Raw genomic sequence first — 18,522 nt, 5'->3', positions numbered from 1 at the left:
GGCTGGCTTTATTTTAGTGGAGATTAGGTAAAACAGAAACAGAGACAAAAACAAACAAATGAAAAACAGATGTAGAAGTGTGATAAAGTCCCTAATTTAGAGTTCATTTTTCAGATTACAATGTAGGCCTTTCTTTCTCTAACAGCATTGTTCATTTTAGTCCAGAGGAACTAAGGGTATAACAGTTTCATTCACTATGTAAGGTGAAGTTGAATCAACACTGTTGGGTCTTCAGAAATTAAAATATGATTTATCCCCGATATTAGAATTCTGAGACACAGATAGATAGATAGGAATAGATAGATAGATAGATAGATAGATAGATAGATAGATAGATAGATAGGAATCACAATCAATGAGAAGTGTCTCCAGCCAATTAAAACTCTTCTGTATTAACAATATCAATAATTGAATCAAGGATAAGGGCACAGGAATCATTCCTCTTGACTGTTTCTGTAGCTCACTGCTGGAGTGAGGAGGGACTGGAGAGTTTGGATTGACCTATTTCTAGGAAATCTCAGCTCCAGACCGTCTCACAGAGCACTCCGTTCTCTCATGAACCACTCTGTTCTTGCTGGTTTAGCTGTAAATTTCTGCCAGCTGTCTTGTCCTTCCTAAAACCTGGATTCAATCTTCTCACTCAGGGGGTGGATTTGAGTGAGTGAATTTGAATACTTTCTCCATGATCTGCATTCTGAAAACTGTGTCCAGTTAGTACTGAGTGTCCTGTGTCTCCTAGCAATGTGTGAAGAACCCAGATAGTGTTTCTAGTTTTGTTTTTAGTCATTTAAAATGGAAAGCAGATCTGTCTACTATTTCCTTTTGACTACATTTCATTTTGGAAAGTATTTATTGGGTTACTATTGACAAACTCATCATAACTAAAATAAATAATTGTACACATATGGATATCTATATTTACCTATATTTATGTATTTGAACACAATAAAGATTTATCATTACAGAAGATTTCTCCTTTCTGCACTTCATAACCATTGCTGCTGGCCGTCTACTTCCTAAGAACTATTTGTGGTCAGTAAATAATGTTACTATGCTAGTTTGTATCTTCTGGATTTTACATAAATGGAATAAAAATTGTTATATTTTTATATTGTTTTAAACAAAAGTTTTATGTAAACATTCATTCATAATGTTTGTGAATAATAAATCATATTTTTAGTCATATTCTATTGTGCACATTGTCATTGTCATAGGTAACTTATTCAGTTTTTTATTGATAGAGTTCAACCTGTGTATAATCATCTGGGGCAAAAAAATAGTCCATTGAGAATGTTTTGTATACACACACACACACACACACACACACACACACACACACACACACACGTGCCCACATACTTCTGTCTAAAAACTGTTCTTCTCTAGGTTGATTGCTAGGTGTGTAGTGCCTGAAGGTCTTTGTATACAATTTCATTCACATGTTTAATGCATTCTGATCATACACCACACTTATTTTCTCTATCTTCACTACTTCTTGACCATCTCCCTTCCTCTTTGTAATTCTCTCCAAAACCCATATTGGTGTGTGTGTGTGTGTGTGTGTGTGTGTGTGTGTGTGTGTGTGAGAGAGAGAGAGAGAGAGAGAGAGAGAGAGAGAGAGAGAGAGAGAGAGAACACCATTGTATTTAACTAGGGTAACCACTTGCACAAGCCTGGGCATTGAGCTATCTTTGGTGTTTAGGAGGCTCACTAGCGGCCTAGTCACTGATGAAAATACCTCCCCCCCCATGGACAGTCAGCAGCCCTTCCCCAAGAAGGGCAGAGTTGCATGAGTCATTCCTCATCCTGGCTGGAGGGCAGGTCCAGCGTAAGCAATCACAGTTGTAGAGAGGTCAAGATTGAGCCAGCCGTGACACATTCAGAAGATAGGGTTTTGTGACCCTTCTTCTCTCCATTCAGCTTTTATCGGATTTTCATCCTCTCCTGTGCTACGTTCCCTGAACCCCTGAGAGAGTGATGTAGATGCCCCTTTTAGGGCTGAGCATTCAATGGCCACTTATTCTTAGCACAGGAAGCAGACATGGTTCCTTGCCTTCGTTGTGGTTTGCTGCACAAAGCAATTTTCTAATAAAGTCCAAAAGCAACACTTATAATACATAGGTATAAACATAAATATCTGTATGGTGCTTTGAGAAACATGTCTATTTAGTTAAGCAGAAGTAGTTTTTCCTTCCATACAGATAGAATATGACTTCCTTAGTCATGAGCTTTGAAAAGGTTTACAGTGCTGAGTATGTTTTTTTTCCTGTACAACAGGCTTTAAATTCAGTCAGAAGGTATTAACAAAAAACCATAACACACTTTGCTGATGACGTACATCATTTTAGAATATTTATGTCTGTGTTTTCTTACCGTGAAAAATAACAGCTCTGTCTTTAAATTGAGAGCTATTATTAGAATTTTTCTTTATGTAGACAGTATAAAAACTCTTGAATTATTGTAAAGTGTCAATAAATATGGTTAGAATACAGAACTGAGTGGATTAAAAGAAAAGCATACCTATTGGAAAACAAAAATCAAATTTCCACCAAGATGTGACATTAATTAAATTAATAAATATTAATTTATTTAATAATTAAATAAATATTTAATTTATTATCAAATTAATAAATATTAATTAATAAATATTAATTAAATTAATAGTTTTTAATCACCATAATAATGTATGGTATATTGTGATACATTTAAATTTTACTCGGTGTTTTCTTAGGTTTTGGAAAGGAAAAACCACCATACCGGGTTATAAATTGGTATCTCCCTGAAGATCAGCAAAAGAAAATTGATAATAATCTGCTTCTCCTTTCGGAAGAATTAGCTTTGGGCAGGTAATTTGTTCCAATTCTTTGAACCAAAGTATTGCTTATCAAGACTTAAAAGTGGGTAGATGATGGATGCATGATGCTTTGTGAGAGATGATGATGACTGGGTGAGTTAAGGGATAGAGGTGTGTTTGAATCGTGTATGGTGGATGACTGATAGCTAGATGAATGAAGGGCTGGAGGAATTCTCTAGAAAGTGGAAGCTTTGCCTTTTAGGTCTTATTATCTATAAGGTTCCTGTCATCTATGCCAGTACTGTCACTTCAACTTCTCTACTCAGGGAAAGAAGAGCCACCTCCTGCAATGTTCTTTGTCATCTTCTTATGTAAATTCCCTAATAGGGGTAACACCTGTAGTTTTTTTTTTTTTTTTTTTTTTTAACTTGAATATTTCTTATATACATTTGAGTGTTATTCCCTTCCCGGTTTCGGGCAAACATCCCCTCCCCCTCCCTTCCTTATGGGTGTTCCCCCCACCTCCCCCATTGCCGCCCTCCCCCCAACAGTCTAGTTCACTGGGGGTTCAGTCTTAGCAGGACCCAGGGCTTCCCCTTCCACTGGTGCTCTTACTAGGATATTCATTGCTACCTATGAGGTCAGAGTCCAGGGTCAGTCCATGTATAGTCTTTGGGTAGTGGCTTAGTCCCTGGAAGCTCTGGTTGCTTGGCATTGTTGTACATATGGGGTCTCGAGCTCCTTCAAGCTCTTCCAGTTCTTTCTCTGATTCCTTCAACGGGGGTCCTATTCTCAGTTCAGTGGTTTGCTGCTGGCATTCGCCTCTGTATTTGCTGTATTCTGGCTGTGTCTCTCAGGGCGATCTACACTTCTGCACTTCTTTGCTTCATCCATCTTGTCTAATTGGGTGGCTGTATATATATGGGCCACATGTGGGGCAGGCTCTGAATGGGTCCCTTCAGTCTCTGTTTTAATCTTTGCCTCTCTCTTCCCTGCCAAGGGTATTCTTGTTCCCCTTTTAAAGAAGGAGTGAAGCATTCACATTTTGATCATCCGTCTTGAGTTTCATTTGTTCTAGGCATCTAGGGTAATTCAAACATTTGGGCTAATAGCCACTTATCAATGAGTGCATACCAAGTATGTCTTTCTGTGATTACACCTGTAGTTTTCAAAACCTACTTTAATAAGGATTCTTAAATGCTTCACCCTCTCTCTAGCCCACTCACCAGAGATAGGGGAGAGAGATGGTAAATAAGACAATGCAGATCTGTTTAGAAGTAGTTCTCTGGGCCAATTCCAAACACGAATCAGTAGTGGCAGTCCAGTCTAATCAACCAACACCAAATGTAAATCAGTAGCAACAGCTTGACCAGTAAGAAACTTCGAGGTTCCAAGGCATCAACATGAGTCTGAGGAGGTGGCAGGAAGCAGGCAGAATAGCATGAGAAGTTCTTTGGCATGTTTCTCCCTATGACATTGTGACAAGCGAAGATCAGAAAAATGCAGCAGAGCATAGCAAGGTGAACCAACACGAGAGCATCTCTCATGTCTGAGGGGTCACATTTATACTCTTTCTAAACATCACATGCCCTCTCAAGTGTCTCATCCAGCAAAGCAGCATATGCCCTCTCACATGTCTGCTTCGGCAAAATATCCTCTCACAAAACTGCTTCCGGGAAGACATCATGTGACACACTGATTTGTGAGAGAAACCAGAAATTTCCACTTCGAACTCTCTCATACACAAATATGGTAACTCTTTGGTCCTTTCCTATTAGGCTCCTCTAAAAGCTTTCTTTTTCTCCTCCCTTTTATCGAAAGTAAAATTTTTTCTCACATAATATATTTTGATTACAGTTTCCCCTCCCTCTACTCCTCCCAGTACCTCCCTACTAGGCCCACCACCTTTCTGTATCTCATTAGAACACAAACAGGTTTCTAAGGGATAATAATAAAATATAATAAGATAAAGCCAAAACTAGCACATCAGAGTTAGATAAGAAAAGGTACAAGACTCACCAGCTTTCATACTCAGAAATCCCATAAAAATACTAAACTAATTATATATGTGTGTGTGTGTGTGTGTGTGTGTATCTCTGTCTGTCTGTCATATATATGTATATATACATACATACATATATATATATATATATATATGTGTGTGTGTGTATGTGTGTGTGTGTCTGTTTTTCTGCCTGCCTGCCGGTCTGCCTGTATGTATGTATGTATGTATGTATGTATGTATGTATGTATGTATGTATGACTTGATGCAGGCCCTGTACATGCTGCCTCAGTCTCTCTGAGTTCATATAAGCTTTGCTTATGTTTAGAAGGCCTTGTTTACTTGGTGTCCTCCATCCCCTTTGGCTCTTTCATTTATTCTGCCTCTTCTTCCTCAGGGTTCTCTGAGTCCTGAATGGAGGGCGAGATTTGATGCAGGCTTCCCATTTAGGGCTAAGTGCTGCATAACACCTGGCTGGGGTCTCTATATTTGTTCCCATCTGTTGCAAGAGAAAGCTTTCTGATGATGGCTGAGCACGGCACTGGTGTATGAGTATAGCAGAATGTCACTAGGAGTCATTATACTGCTGCTTTTGTTTTGTTTTCCTAGACTAATAATATTTGATTTACCTTAGGTCTCTGGGATATCTAGTGTCAGGCTTTTTGGCACCCAAACAATATATATGGTTTTTATCGAGTGGAGTGGGTCTAGAGTCAAATCAGATATTGGTTGCTCACACAAGCTTTGTACTATGATTCTCCTAGCATATTTTACAGGCAGGACAACGTTGTAGATCAACGGGTTTGTGCCTGGTTCGTGTTCACATTTCTCTTTTGGCAGTATACAGGATATGTTCCTGTAGCAAAGAGGCTCGAACCTAGACTCCATATAGTCAGCAGATCAATGTCTCCATGTTCAGGAAGTTCTGTAGGTAGGTGTTTTCTTCAGCAGTAGATGCTCTTGTGGGGAGCATCCTATAGTTTTGGCAACCATCTGGGTTGTTTGGGGATTCCCAGGGGGAGTTCCTTGGCTAACAAATCATTTAGATACAACTCAATTATGGTACTTGAAGCTCATTGTGTGATGGGCAGTCAGGACTCTGTCTACCACATTATTTGGCAATTTTACTTAGATCGCCTTTACATATGTATATATTTTAGAAAGATTCTACTGTATTAGGTTCCCATGATACCCCTCGATGCCCCCTAATTTTAGCTGTGTTTTTCTGTAGTCCCTCCCTTATCACTCTCCCCTTCTGACTTGATCCTCCTGTTCCAGCCTTCCACTTCTACACAAAACTACCTATTCTATTTTTCTTTCCTTACAGAGATCTATTTGTGCCCACTAGTCCTTTAGTCTATACCTAACCTCTGTGGCTCTACGGATTGTAACTTGGTTATCATTGACCTTATGACCAATAGTCACAGGTAAATTTAAAACCTTTCAATGTCCGGGTGATACAGCTGAGCCCAAGGCTTAGTTCTTAAACGGAATGTACATGTACAGAATCTCCTTTGTCTTCTGTGGGGGGGGCATGTACAGATGTGTCTTTTAGTTAATTCCATTGATCGTACTCTCTTGTCCACCTTTGAAAATTCTACATAACAATTAAGGTGGTGCTTATATGTAATTCTTTCTGGAAAGTACTCTCAGTCACGTATTTGAAAGAATAGTCAAATTGCACCTTAGTCTAATTGGGTTATCATTTAGACACATTTAAACGTATATCGTGCTTTCATTTCAAGCCTGCACTAAGGAAGGGTGGTTCAAATTGGGTTATTATTTATATAAATTTAAGACACACACACACACACACACACACACACACACACACACACACACACACACACACCCAGTGTCTTCTTTTCAAGCCTGAACTTTTGAGGAGTACTCCAAATTACAAGTGCAATACAGCCAAGTTTTTGAGAACAAAAACTTCCTGGAATCTTTGTAATTGATTTCCTTTAAAGAGATTAACCTTTTATTCTAAAGAAACTTATTCTGCACATACTACATTTATTTAGCAATTATTACATAAAAATTTTAAATGGAATACAGGCAATATGCCTTGTATTACTCTACATTCTATTTTTTTTAACAGAATAATTGAATTTGGATGACTTTATATTGAAAAGAATTTTATTTGGGTCACAGTTGTGGAAGTTTGGGCACACGGAATGCACAACAGCCAGGTTGGGTGATGACATCATGATATACAACGTTGAAAGCAAGTGTGCCTAGAAACGTAAAGAGAAGAGAAAGAACAGGCATATATTTCATGGTGCCTGCCACAAGCACTGACTCAAAGTCCAATGAAGACTACTTTAACCTATAGGAATAGGGCTTCCAATGACCTCCTACTGAGGTGTCCTCTTAAAGGTCCTGCTACCTCTACACAGTTGTATTGAGCACACATCGCTGACAGATGAACCCCTGAAGACAAAGCACAGCTGCTGTGGCTTGAAGTTGAGTCTGAAAGTGAGCAAAGATGCTTCTAGCTCACATCTTTCAGATCTTTTGATAGATGTTGACGTGGCGCATTGGGACATTTTACCAAGTTGCCTGTCTATCTGATAAGCATGGACTCGAAAATGTTCCTGGAGGGTTGGGGATTTAGCTCAGTGGTAGAGCGCTTGCCTAGCAAGCGCAAGGCCCTGGGGTCGGTCCCCAGCTCCGGAAAAAAAAAAAAAAAAAAAAAAAATGTTCCTGGAAAGGTAGAGTCGGCCATAAGATGACTAAATTTAGCACAATTTTCAGTGAAAATTTGAGCCAATGAGAGTTAGAGATTCTAATAATAAGTTTCCAATTACACATATTTTTTCATTAGAATGTTAAGCTAGCAAGCAAAGTAATATGTTTTGATTTATATGTATATAATATATATGTGCATGCTTGTGTGTGTATGTGTGTGTATGTGTTTGTGTGTATCATGCATGTGTTTGTGTTTGCACGTGTATGTGTGTGTGTATGTGCATGCGTGTGTGGTGTGTGTGTGTATGTATGTGTGTGTGTGTGTGTGTGTGTGTGTGTGTGTGTGTGTGAGATTATCCTTTGTGGTACCTTGCCTTCTTCCTCCACAGCTCTCTAACATGACACCTGCATCTCTCTTGATGTCTTCCTATCCCCCCATTGCCTTTTTCTAATTTCATCATCTAAAAGGGAAAACTGCCCCCCAACACACTCACACACACACATACACACACACACACACACACACACACACACACACACAAGTTTAAATTTAAGTTTCACATACAAAAGACAAAAGTCATTAGGTTTATAGATTGCTTTTTTAATTGCTTACGTTTAGGCAGGAAGTTGAAAAACATGTTCTTAGTTCCACTATTATCATTGGGATGTTCTCTTTATGGGGCGAAACATCCAAGCTAAGATGGAGAGGATAATTTTATCGTTGAGGCTTATCATAGCGGTAATTGTGCTACTTATACAGACTGGCAGGGGAACAATACTGTTACTCAGAAACTCATTATAAACATAGGTTAAACAGAATTCTGCAACTGCATATGGCGACTGATGCTCTGAGATCTACTATAATCAATGATGGCTTCCAAGGCAAAAGAAATCAAACTCATATTGATGATGAATGGGGATTAAATCCTTAGAGGAAATGTGATAGGAGTGGGTTCATTTTGGGAAGCAGAAATACCTACACCAGAATGATGAAAGCTGAAGGTTTCGTTGAACAGCTGTGATTCAGATGGAAGGCTGATGCTACATGGTCACCTAGAATTCTCTCTCTCTCTCTCTCTCTCTCTCTCTCTCTCTCTCTCTCTCTCTCTCTCTTTCTCATGCAAAATTACTAAGAAGTAAAGAAATACCTCCCTGTAGGAGGGAGGGTACTGTAAAATGACTTCCTATGCATCTGCTTTGCTTTTAATTAAAATGCACACTTAATTTTATGAAAAACAATATGATTTACATATGAAGTAACACTAGTGATTATCTTTAAACAAAATAAAAGATTCAAGCTACAGAGCCTCTTTCCATAAAACATTAGAAATCATTTTTTTTTCTGAGTGAGTCACAATTTTCTTTAGTCCAGGCGCTGCTGACCTAAGACTTACCTTAAGCTCTTGATCCTTCGGTCTCCATTTCCAGAGTGTTCAAATTATAGTCTTGTGTTTGTCTAACGGCACACTATTTTTATTGAGCATAACATCATTCCAAATAGTGTGAAAAAGCTCCTCAAAATATTTGTTGTAGGGTTGGGGATTTAGCTCAGTGGTAGAGCGCTTGCCTAGCATGCGCAAGGCCCTGGGTTCAGTCCCCAGCTCCAAAAAAAAAAAAATAAATAAAATAAAATATTTGTTGTTTTATTTATTTGTTTGTTTATTACAGGTTCGAACATCACACCATTGTAAAGATTCATCGGCACTTTGGGGACTTGTGCAATCACTTATTAAGCAGAAAGGACATCATGGAATTCTTAAAAAATGCGAACTTTGACCTAGTACTTTTTGAGTCAATAGACTATTGTTCTTCACTGATTGTTGAAAAGCTTGGGAAACAATTCGTGTTATTTCTTGCCTTTCAACTTGGCTTTATGGACTTCGAGTTACAAAGAGTCCCCTTGTCCTATGTTCCAGTGTATGGTTCTGGTCTAACTGACCGAATGGACTTCTGGGGCCGAGTGAAGAACTTCCTGATGTTCTTTGATTTATCCAGGAAGCAAAGGGAAATACTTTCTCAATATGACAGTACCATCCAGGAGCATTTTGCAGAAGGCTCTCGGCCAGTTTTGTCTGACCTTTTACTGAAAGCTGAGCTGTGGTTTGTTAACTGTGACTTTGCCTTTGAATTTGCTCGTCCTCTGTTTCCCAATATTGTCTATGTGGGAGGCTTACTGGACAAACCTGTTCAGCCAATACCCCAAGTGAGTGGCCATTAGCTCTCAGTTTATCTTTTATTCAGAGACCTTCAGTACTCAGATGGGGGTTGTTACTTGGCAGAGATGTCCTGAAAAGAAGTACCTTAAGGTAAGGGAGGCATTTGCAGCCCACATTTTTAGGGCTGTGAAAGTACAGTGTCAGAATGCCCCACGCTGAGGTTGAAGACCTGGTTATATGGTAAGAGGTATGAGTTTCTTTTGTCCCTCTGTTTTCCTGGATTAGGTGACTCCTTTAGTTAGTGTTGATATTTCCAATTGAATTTTGACTTCATACACACACACACACACACACACACACACACACACACAAACACACACACGTCTGAACAGCAAATGTCTGTATATTTTGTATTTGTTAAGTAGGCAGGCTTTTCATGATGAAACATATACCCCTTTCAGAAGGCATGTACCTTCTTAGCAGGAGTGGCAACAAGAACTGTGTCTGTTGGTCTCTGTCCCTAGTCTGTTGAGCCCTTTATACTTCATCCAGCTATTGTAAACCATTAAAGCCGCCATCTAGTTGTCATGATCGATGCAGGCTCAAAATCTCTACCACTGAAAACAAAAGTGCAGAAAGCTAATAGATTTTTATTGCCTGTTACCTGCCACTGTGGGGTTGTTATTTTGTAGACTTTATCTTCTGTAATTCCCTGTTCCTGGCTGGACCTTTGTTTTTATACAGTGGTGACCGAGATGCTGAAATGATGGAGGTGATGTTTTTCCTGTTTTCATCTAAAAGCAGAGAGGGTACAGATTTCTTTTGATTCTACTGGGCACTGGAGTCCTTACCTTTCCTTGCGCTGAGTGAGAAGGGCTTGGGGAGTGATCATTGAATGATATGGTTTTTTTCCATTGCTGGAAAGAGTTGTCAGCTAGGGGCTTTGGATAAAATCTGAAAACCCAAATTGGGGGAGTAGGGATGCAGTATATAAATGTGGATGTGAGACAGTCATTGTCTGGGTTCCCTGGTTGAATTTCTAAGTACTAGAAGATTCATTACCATTTAGAGATCTAGATATGATTGACAGAGTCCTCCCCTTCTAGAGAGGTGAGTCAGATATTGGCACACGGAGAGAAGAAATAGTTGTCACAGAGAAGAGTAGGGGAAAATGACTTGAATAATGTGCCTGAAACAGCAGTGTGGGATTTACTCTACGGTATTTGTCCACGTTTCTTTAAGAATTGTGTTAGAAGCAAAAGAGACAGTTGTGCTTGTCAATATCAGAAGCAGACTTTGTATCAAAACTTCCACAGAATATTAAGGGCTATATATAACTATTTGAAATGTCGTTTTTATCAAACTTTATAATTACATTATTTAAAATATGTGAAACAGTTAATTCACAGAGAAGATGTAAGGAATACGTCTTATATGCACCAGATACGAGATACAATATGAAGAAAATTGTAAGGAATTTAAAGAAGAAATAGACAACAACTTAAGACTTCAATTCTACAGTTGTAGAATGGGAAGACTACCCATATCCCTTATCATCTTCAATAACACCATAAGCTAATCAGAGCTATTAGAAATATATAGAGTATTCTTTAAATTTATTTTGCAAATCATTTTATGCATCTGAATGTTTGTCCTGCATGTATGCCTGTGCACCAGACATGTGTATGTCTGGGCTCAGAAGAGACCAGATCTCCTGGAGCTAGAGTTGCAGAGGGCTGTGACCTGCTATGTGGGTGTGGGCCTCTGGAAGAACAGCAAGTTCTCTTAGATGCTGAGCCATCTCTCCAGCTCAAGTACTCTTTCTAACAAGAACAGGACACATATTCCTCTCTAATGCACAGAACAAGATCCTTTGTTCATGCATTAGAGCACACCTGGAAGAAAACAATTCCAGTAAATTTCAAACTCTTGAATTAATGCAAAAATCTCCCATCACAATGGGATGACATAGAAATCAACAATATATAAAAGTAGTCAACATACTCTAAAACATCCAATGAGACAAAGGGGAAAAATCAAGGGGGACATTTGAAAATCCTACATGTCAATGAAAGAGAGATGAAACATAATGGAATAATAAAGTGCGGCACAAGCAAAAGAGGACACCCTCTGTGGCCTTTATTATCTCCTGAGGAGCAGACAAGGCAATGGAGGTTGATAATACAACCCTTCAGTGTATGGAAATAGATAATGAAGACAGAACTAAACGGGACACTAGAAGAAAGGAGAGGCTTAAGAATCACAGCAAAGATGATTGAAACAAGGAATATTAAAAAATATTGGAATCAATAGAACAAAAAGAAATAGCATGCTGGCAAATCACTGGAATCATTGAGAAATAAATAAGAAAGAACAATGAAATAATTAAATCTCAAAGCGAAAATTTACTCATTATTACTTAAAACAATAAAGATTACAAGGGACCTACATAAACATGATGTATTATCAAATTGGGTGGCCTACATGAATGGACAAACTCCTATGGACTTCTGTTGACAAAATGCACCCTAGGACAAATAGACAAATCTGAAACTTGTGAGATTAAATCAGATTGGAAAAGCCAAACAAAATCTTTCATCAAGAAAGTCCAATATAACATAACAGGCAAATGAAGTGAAACACTTAAGAATTGATAGCAGTTCCTTTAAAAATATTTGAGGCACTCATTCAGGCAAGAACACTTCTCAGCCCTTTTCTATGAGTCTACCATTACTCTGTGGCCAAAGGCAAAAGACAAAAACCAGATGATAAGACATTGTAGAACAAAGTTGGTGAAGAAATGTTATATATTCTATTGTATATTTCTAGCATAACTATAAAAATAATATAATTGATGTTAAAAAAAGTTTGGAGGGGCCTCAAGTTGTTAAACAGAGAACTACTCTTAACAATTAGGTTACTCAAACAGTTCTCTGCACCCAAATCCCGTGGGAGGGAGAGCTAAACCTTCAGAGAGGCAGACACGCCTGCGAAACCAGAAGAGACTGCTCTCTGCACACATTACTGATTCCAGAGGAAAACACCAAAATCCATCTGGAACCCTGGTGCACGGAGGCTCCCGGAAGGGGCAGCTCAGATCTTCCTGGTTGCTGCCACCGCGGAGAGCCCATGGGCAGCACCCCGAGAGCGAACTTGAGCCTCGGGACCACAGGTAAGACCAACTTATCTGCTGCAAGTGACTTGCCTGGTGAAATCGGGACAAACAGAGGCAGAATTCCTCTAGGACCGGGCACGTCCTGTGTTTACCGGAAGTCCCACACCCTCGGATCCCGGCCTGCAGCAGCTCTCTGCTCCCAGACCCCGTGGGAGAGACACCTCACCGCCTGGTCAGGTGGGCACTCCTGAGGCTGCAGAGCCGAAGAGACCACCAACACTGCCCACCCCTGCCCACATCCCTGGCCCAAGAGGAAACTGTATAAGGCCTCTGGGTTCCTGTGGGGGAGGGCCCAGGAAAGGCAGGACCCCTGCCTGAGACACCGCCGGAACATGAAGGAAACAGACCGGATATACAGTTCTCTGCACCCAAATCCCGTGGGAGGGAGAGCTAAACCTTCAGAGAGGCAGACACGCCTGCAAAACTAGAAGAGACTGCACTCTGCACACATTGCTGATTCCAGAGGAAAACACCAAACTCCATCTGGAACCCTGGTGCACGGAGGCTCCCGGAAGGGGCAGCTCAGATCTTCCTGGTTGCTGCCACCGCGGAGAGCCCGTGGGCAGCACCCCGAGAGCGAACTTGAGCCTCGGGACCACAGGTAAGACCAACTTTTCTGCTACAAGTGACCTGCCTGGTGAACTCAAGGCAGCTACAGGAACAGCTGAAGACCTGTAGAGAGGAAAAACTACATGCCCGAAAGCAGAACACTCTGTCCCCATAACTGACTGAAAGAGAGGAAAACAGGTCTACAGCACTCCTGACACACAGGCCTTTAGGACAGTTTAGCCACTGTCAGAAATAGCAGAACAAAGTAACACTAGAGACAATCTGATGGTGAGAGGCAAGCGCAGGAACCCAAGCAACAGAAACCAAGACTACATGGCACCATCGGAGCCCAATTCTCCCATCAAAACAAACATGGAATATCCAAACACACCAGAAAAGCAAGATCTAGTTTCAAAGTCATATTTGACCATGATGCTAGAGGACTTCAAGAAAGATGTGAAGAACTCCCTTAGAGAACAAGTAGAAGCCTACAGAGAGGAATCGAAAAAATGCCTGAAAGAATTCCAGGAAAACATACATAAACAAGTAGAAACCCATAGAGAGGAGACACAAAAATCCATGAAAGAATTACAGGAAAACACAATACAACAGTTGAAGGAATTAAAAATGGAAATAGAAGCCATCAAGAAAGAACACATGGAAACAACCCTGGATATAGAAAAACCAAAAGAAGAGACAAGGAGCTGTAGATACAAGCTTCACCAACAGAATACAAGAGATGGAAGAGAGAATCTCAGGAGCAGAAGATTCCATAGAAATCATTGACTCAACTGTCAAAGATAATGTAAAGCAGAACAAGCTACTGGTCCAAAACATACAGGAAATCCAGGACTCAATGAGAAGATCAAACCTAAGGATAATAGGTATAGAAGAGAGTGAAGACTCCCAGCTCAAAGGACCAGTAAATATCTTCAACAAAATCATAGAAGAAAACTTCCCTAACCTAAAAAAAGAGATACCCATAGGCATACAAGAAGCCTACAGAACTCCAAATAGATTGGACCAGAAAACAAACACCTCCCGTCACATAATTGTCAAAACACCAAACGCACAAAATAAAGAAAGAATATTAAAAGCAGTAAGGGAAAAAGGTCAATAACATATAAAGGCAGACCTATCAGAATCACACCAGACTTTTCGGCAGAAACTATGAAGGCCAGAAGATCCTGGACTGATGTCATACAGACCCTAAGAGAACACAAATGCCAGCCCAGGCTACTGTATCCTGCAAAACTCTCAATTAATATAGATGGAGAAACCAAGATATTCCATGACAAAACCAAATTTTACAATATCTTTCTACAAACCAGCACTACAAAGGATAATAAATGGTAAAGCCCAACATAAGGAGGCAAGCTATACCCAAGAAGAGGCAAGAAACTAATCATCTTGGCAACAAAACAAAGAGAAGAAAAGCACACAAACATAACACATCCAAATATGAATATAACAGGAAGCAATAATCACTATTCCTTAATATCTCTCAACATCAATGGCCTCAACTCCCCAATAAAAAGACATAGATTAACAAACTGGATACACAACGAGGACCCTGCATTCTGCTGCCTACAGGAAACACACCTCAGAGACAAAGACAGACACTACCTCAGAGTGAAAGGCTGGGAAACAACTTTCCAGGCAAATGGTCAGAAGAAGCAAGCAGGAGTAGCCATTCTAATATCAAATAAAATCAATTTCCAACTAAAAGGCATCAAAAAAGATAAGGAAGGACATTTTATATTCATCAAAGGAAAATCCACCAAGATGAACTCTCAATCCTAAATATCTATGCCCCAAAATACAAGGGCACCAACATACATAAAAGAAACCTTACTAAAGCTCAAAGCACACATTGCACCTCACACAATAATAGTAGGAGATTTCAACACCCCACTCTCATCAATGGACAGATCATGGAAACAGAAATTAAACAGAGACGTAGACAGACTAAAAGAAGTCATGAGCCAAATGGATTTAACAGATATTTATAGAACATTCTATCCTAAAGCAAAAAGATATACATTCTTCTCAGCTCCTCATGGTACTTTCTCCAAAATTGACCATATAATTGGTCAAAAACGGACTCAACAGGTACAGAAAGATAGAAATAATCCCATGCGTAAGTATCAGACCACCATGGCCCAAAGCTGGTCTTCAATAACAATAAGGGAAGAATGCCCACATATACGTGGAAATTGAACAATGCTCTACTCAATGATAACCTGGTCAAGGAAGAAATAAAGAAAGAAATTAAAAACTTTTTAGAAATTAATGAAAATGAAGGTACAACATACCAAAACTTATGGGACACAATGAGAGCTGTGCTAAGAGGAAAACTCATAGTTGTGAGTGCCTGCAGAAAGAAACAGGAGAGAGCATATGTCACCAGCTTGAAAGCACACATAAAAGCTTTAGAACAAAAAGAAGCAAATACACCCAGGAGGAGTAGAAGGCAGGAAATAATCAAACTCAGAGCTGAAATCAACCAAGTAGAAACAAAAAGAACCATAGAAAGAATCAACAGAACCAAAAGTTGGTTCTTTGAGAAAATCAACAAGATAGATAAACCCTTAGCCAGACTAAGGAGAGGACACAGAGAGTGTGTCCAAATTAACAAAATCAGAAATGAAAAGGGAGACATAACTACAGATTCAGAGGAAATTCAAAAAATCATCAGATCTTACTATAAAAGCCTATATTCAAAAAAACTTGAAAATCTACAGTAAATGGACAATTTCCTAGATAGATACCAGGTACCGAAGTTAAATCAGGAACAGATAAACCAGTTAAACAACCCCATAACTCCTAAGGAAATAGAAGAAGTCATTAAAGGTCTCCCAACCAAAAAGAGCCCAGGTCCAGACGGGTTTAGTGCAGAATTTATCAGACCTTCATAGAAGACCTCATACCAATATTATCCAAACTATTCCACAAAATTGAAACAGATGGAGCCCCACCAAACTCCCTTCTATGAAGCCACAATTACTCTTATACCTAAACCACAACAAAGACCCAACAAAGAAAGAGAACTTCAGACCAATTTTTTATGAACATCGACGCAAAAAATACCAACAAAATTCTGGCAAACCAAATCCAAGAGCACATCAAAACAATCATCCACCATGATCAAGTAGGCTTCATCCCAGGCATGCAGGATGGTTTAATATACGGAAAACCATCAACGTGATCCATTATATAAACAAACTGAAAGAACAAAACCACATGATCATTTCATTAGATGCTGAGAAAGCATTTGACAAAATTCAACACCCCTTCATGATAAAAGTCCTGGAAAGAATAGGAATCCAAGGCCCATACCTAAACATAGTAAAAGCCATATACAGCAAACCAGTGGCTAACATTAAACTAAATGGAGAGAAACTTGAAGCAATCCCACTAAAATCAGGGACTAGACAAGGCTGCCCACTCTCTCCCTACTTATTCAATATAGTTCTTGAAGTTCTAGCCAGAGCAATCAGACAACAAAAGGAGGTCAAGGGGATACAGATCGAAAAGAAGAAGTCAAAATATCACTATTTGCAGATGATATGATAGTATATTTAATGATCCCAAAAGTTCCACTAGAGAACTACTAAAGCTGATAAACAACTTCAGCAAAGTGGCTGGGTATAAAATTAACTCAAATAAATCAGTAGCCTTCCTCTACACAAAAGAGAAACAAGTTTAGAAAGAAATTAGGGAAACGACACCCTTCATAATAGACCCAAATAATATAAAGTACCTCGTGACTTTAACCAAGCAAGTAAAAAGATTTGTACAACAAGAACTTCAAGACACTGAAGAAAGAAATTGAAGAAGACCTCAGAAGATGGAAAGATCTCCCATGCTCATGGATTGGCAGGATTAATATAGTAAAATGGCCATTTTTACCAAAAAGAGATCTACAGATTCAATGCAATCCCCATCAAAATACCAATCCAATTCTTCAAAGAGTTAGACAGAACAATTTGCAAAATTCATCTGAATAACAAAAACCCAGGATAGCTAAAACTATCCTCAACAAAAAAGGACTTCAGGGGGAATCACTATCCCTGAACTCAAGCAGTATTACAGAGCAATAGTGATAAAAACTGCATGGTATTGGTACAGAGACAGACAGATAGACCAATGGAATAGAATTGAAGACCCAGAAATGAACCCACACCTATGGTCACTTGATTTTTTGACAAAGGAGCCAAAACCATTCAATGGAAAAAAGATAGCATTTTCAGCAAATGGTGCTGGTTCAACTGGAGGTCAACATGTAGAAGAATGCAGATCGATCCATGCTTATCACCCTGTACAAAGCTTAAGTTCAAGTGGATCAAGGACCTCCACATCAAACCAGACACACTCAAACTAATAGAAGAAAAACTAGGGAAGCATCTGGAACACATGGGCACTGGAAAAAATTTCCTGAACAAAACACCAATGGCTTATGCTCTAAGATCAAGAATCGACAAATGGGATCTCATAAAACTACAAAGCTTCTGTAAGGCAAAGGACACTGTGGTCAGGACAAAACGGCAACCAACAGATTGGGAAAAGATCTTTACCAATCCTACAACAGATAGAGGCCTTATATCCAAAATATACGAAGAACTCAAAAAGTTAGACCAAGAGGGAGACAAATAACCCTATTGGAAAAAAAAAAAAAATGGGGTTCAGAGCTAAACAAAGAATTCACAGCTGAGGAATGCCGAATGGCTGAGAAACACCTAAAGAAATGTTCAACATCTTTAGTCATCAGGGAAATGCAAATCAAAACAACCCTGAGATTTCACCTCACACCAGTGAGAATGGCTAAGATCAAAAACTCAGGTGACAGCAAATGCTGGCGAGGATGCGGAGAAAGAGGAACACCCTCCATTGTTGGTGGGGTTGCAGACTGGTACAACCATTCTGGAAATCAGTCTGGAGGTTCCTCAGAAAATTGGACATTGAACTGCCTGAGGATCCAGCTATACCTCTCTTGGGCATATACCCAAAAGATGCCCCAACATATAAAAAAAGACACGTGCTCCACCATGTTCATCGCAGCCTTATTTATAATAGCCAGAAGCTGGAAAGAACCAGATGCCCTTCAACAGAGGAATGGATACAGAAAATGTGGTACATCTACACAATGGAATAT

General features: G+C 39.4%; 1 protein-coding gene across 1 annotated transcript in view; it reads left to right on the top strand.

Annotated features, from left to right (window-relative positions):
* The window catches only part of LOC116895621 (UDP-glucuronosyltransferase 3A2-like), a 29,526-nt gene that overhangs the window by 5,208 nt on the left and 5,796 nt on the right, over window positions 1-18,522 (top strand). The window contains exons 3-4 of the mRNA XM_032896832.1: window positions 2,732-2,846; window positions 9,156-9,690. Of these exons, the coding sequence (XP_032752723.1) occupies window positions 2,732-2,846; window positions 9,156-9,690 (650 nt within the window). The remainder of the gene's footprint in view (window positions 1-2,731; window positions 2,847-9,155; window positions 9,691-18,522) is intronic.

This window comes from Rattus rattus, chromosome 3 (genome assembly GCF_011064425.1).
Source record: "Rattus rattus isolate New Zealand chromosome 3, Rrattus_CSIRO_v1, whole genome shotgun sequence".
NCBI lineage: Eukaryota > Metazoa > Chordata > Mammalia > Rodentia > Muridae > Rattus > Rattus rattus.
The sequence above is the reverse complement of the archived record's forward strand: the minus strand, read 5'-3'. Positions and strand labels throughout refer to the sequence as shown.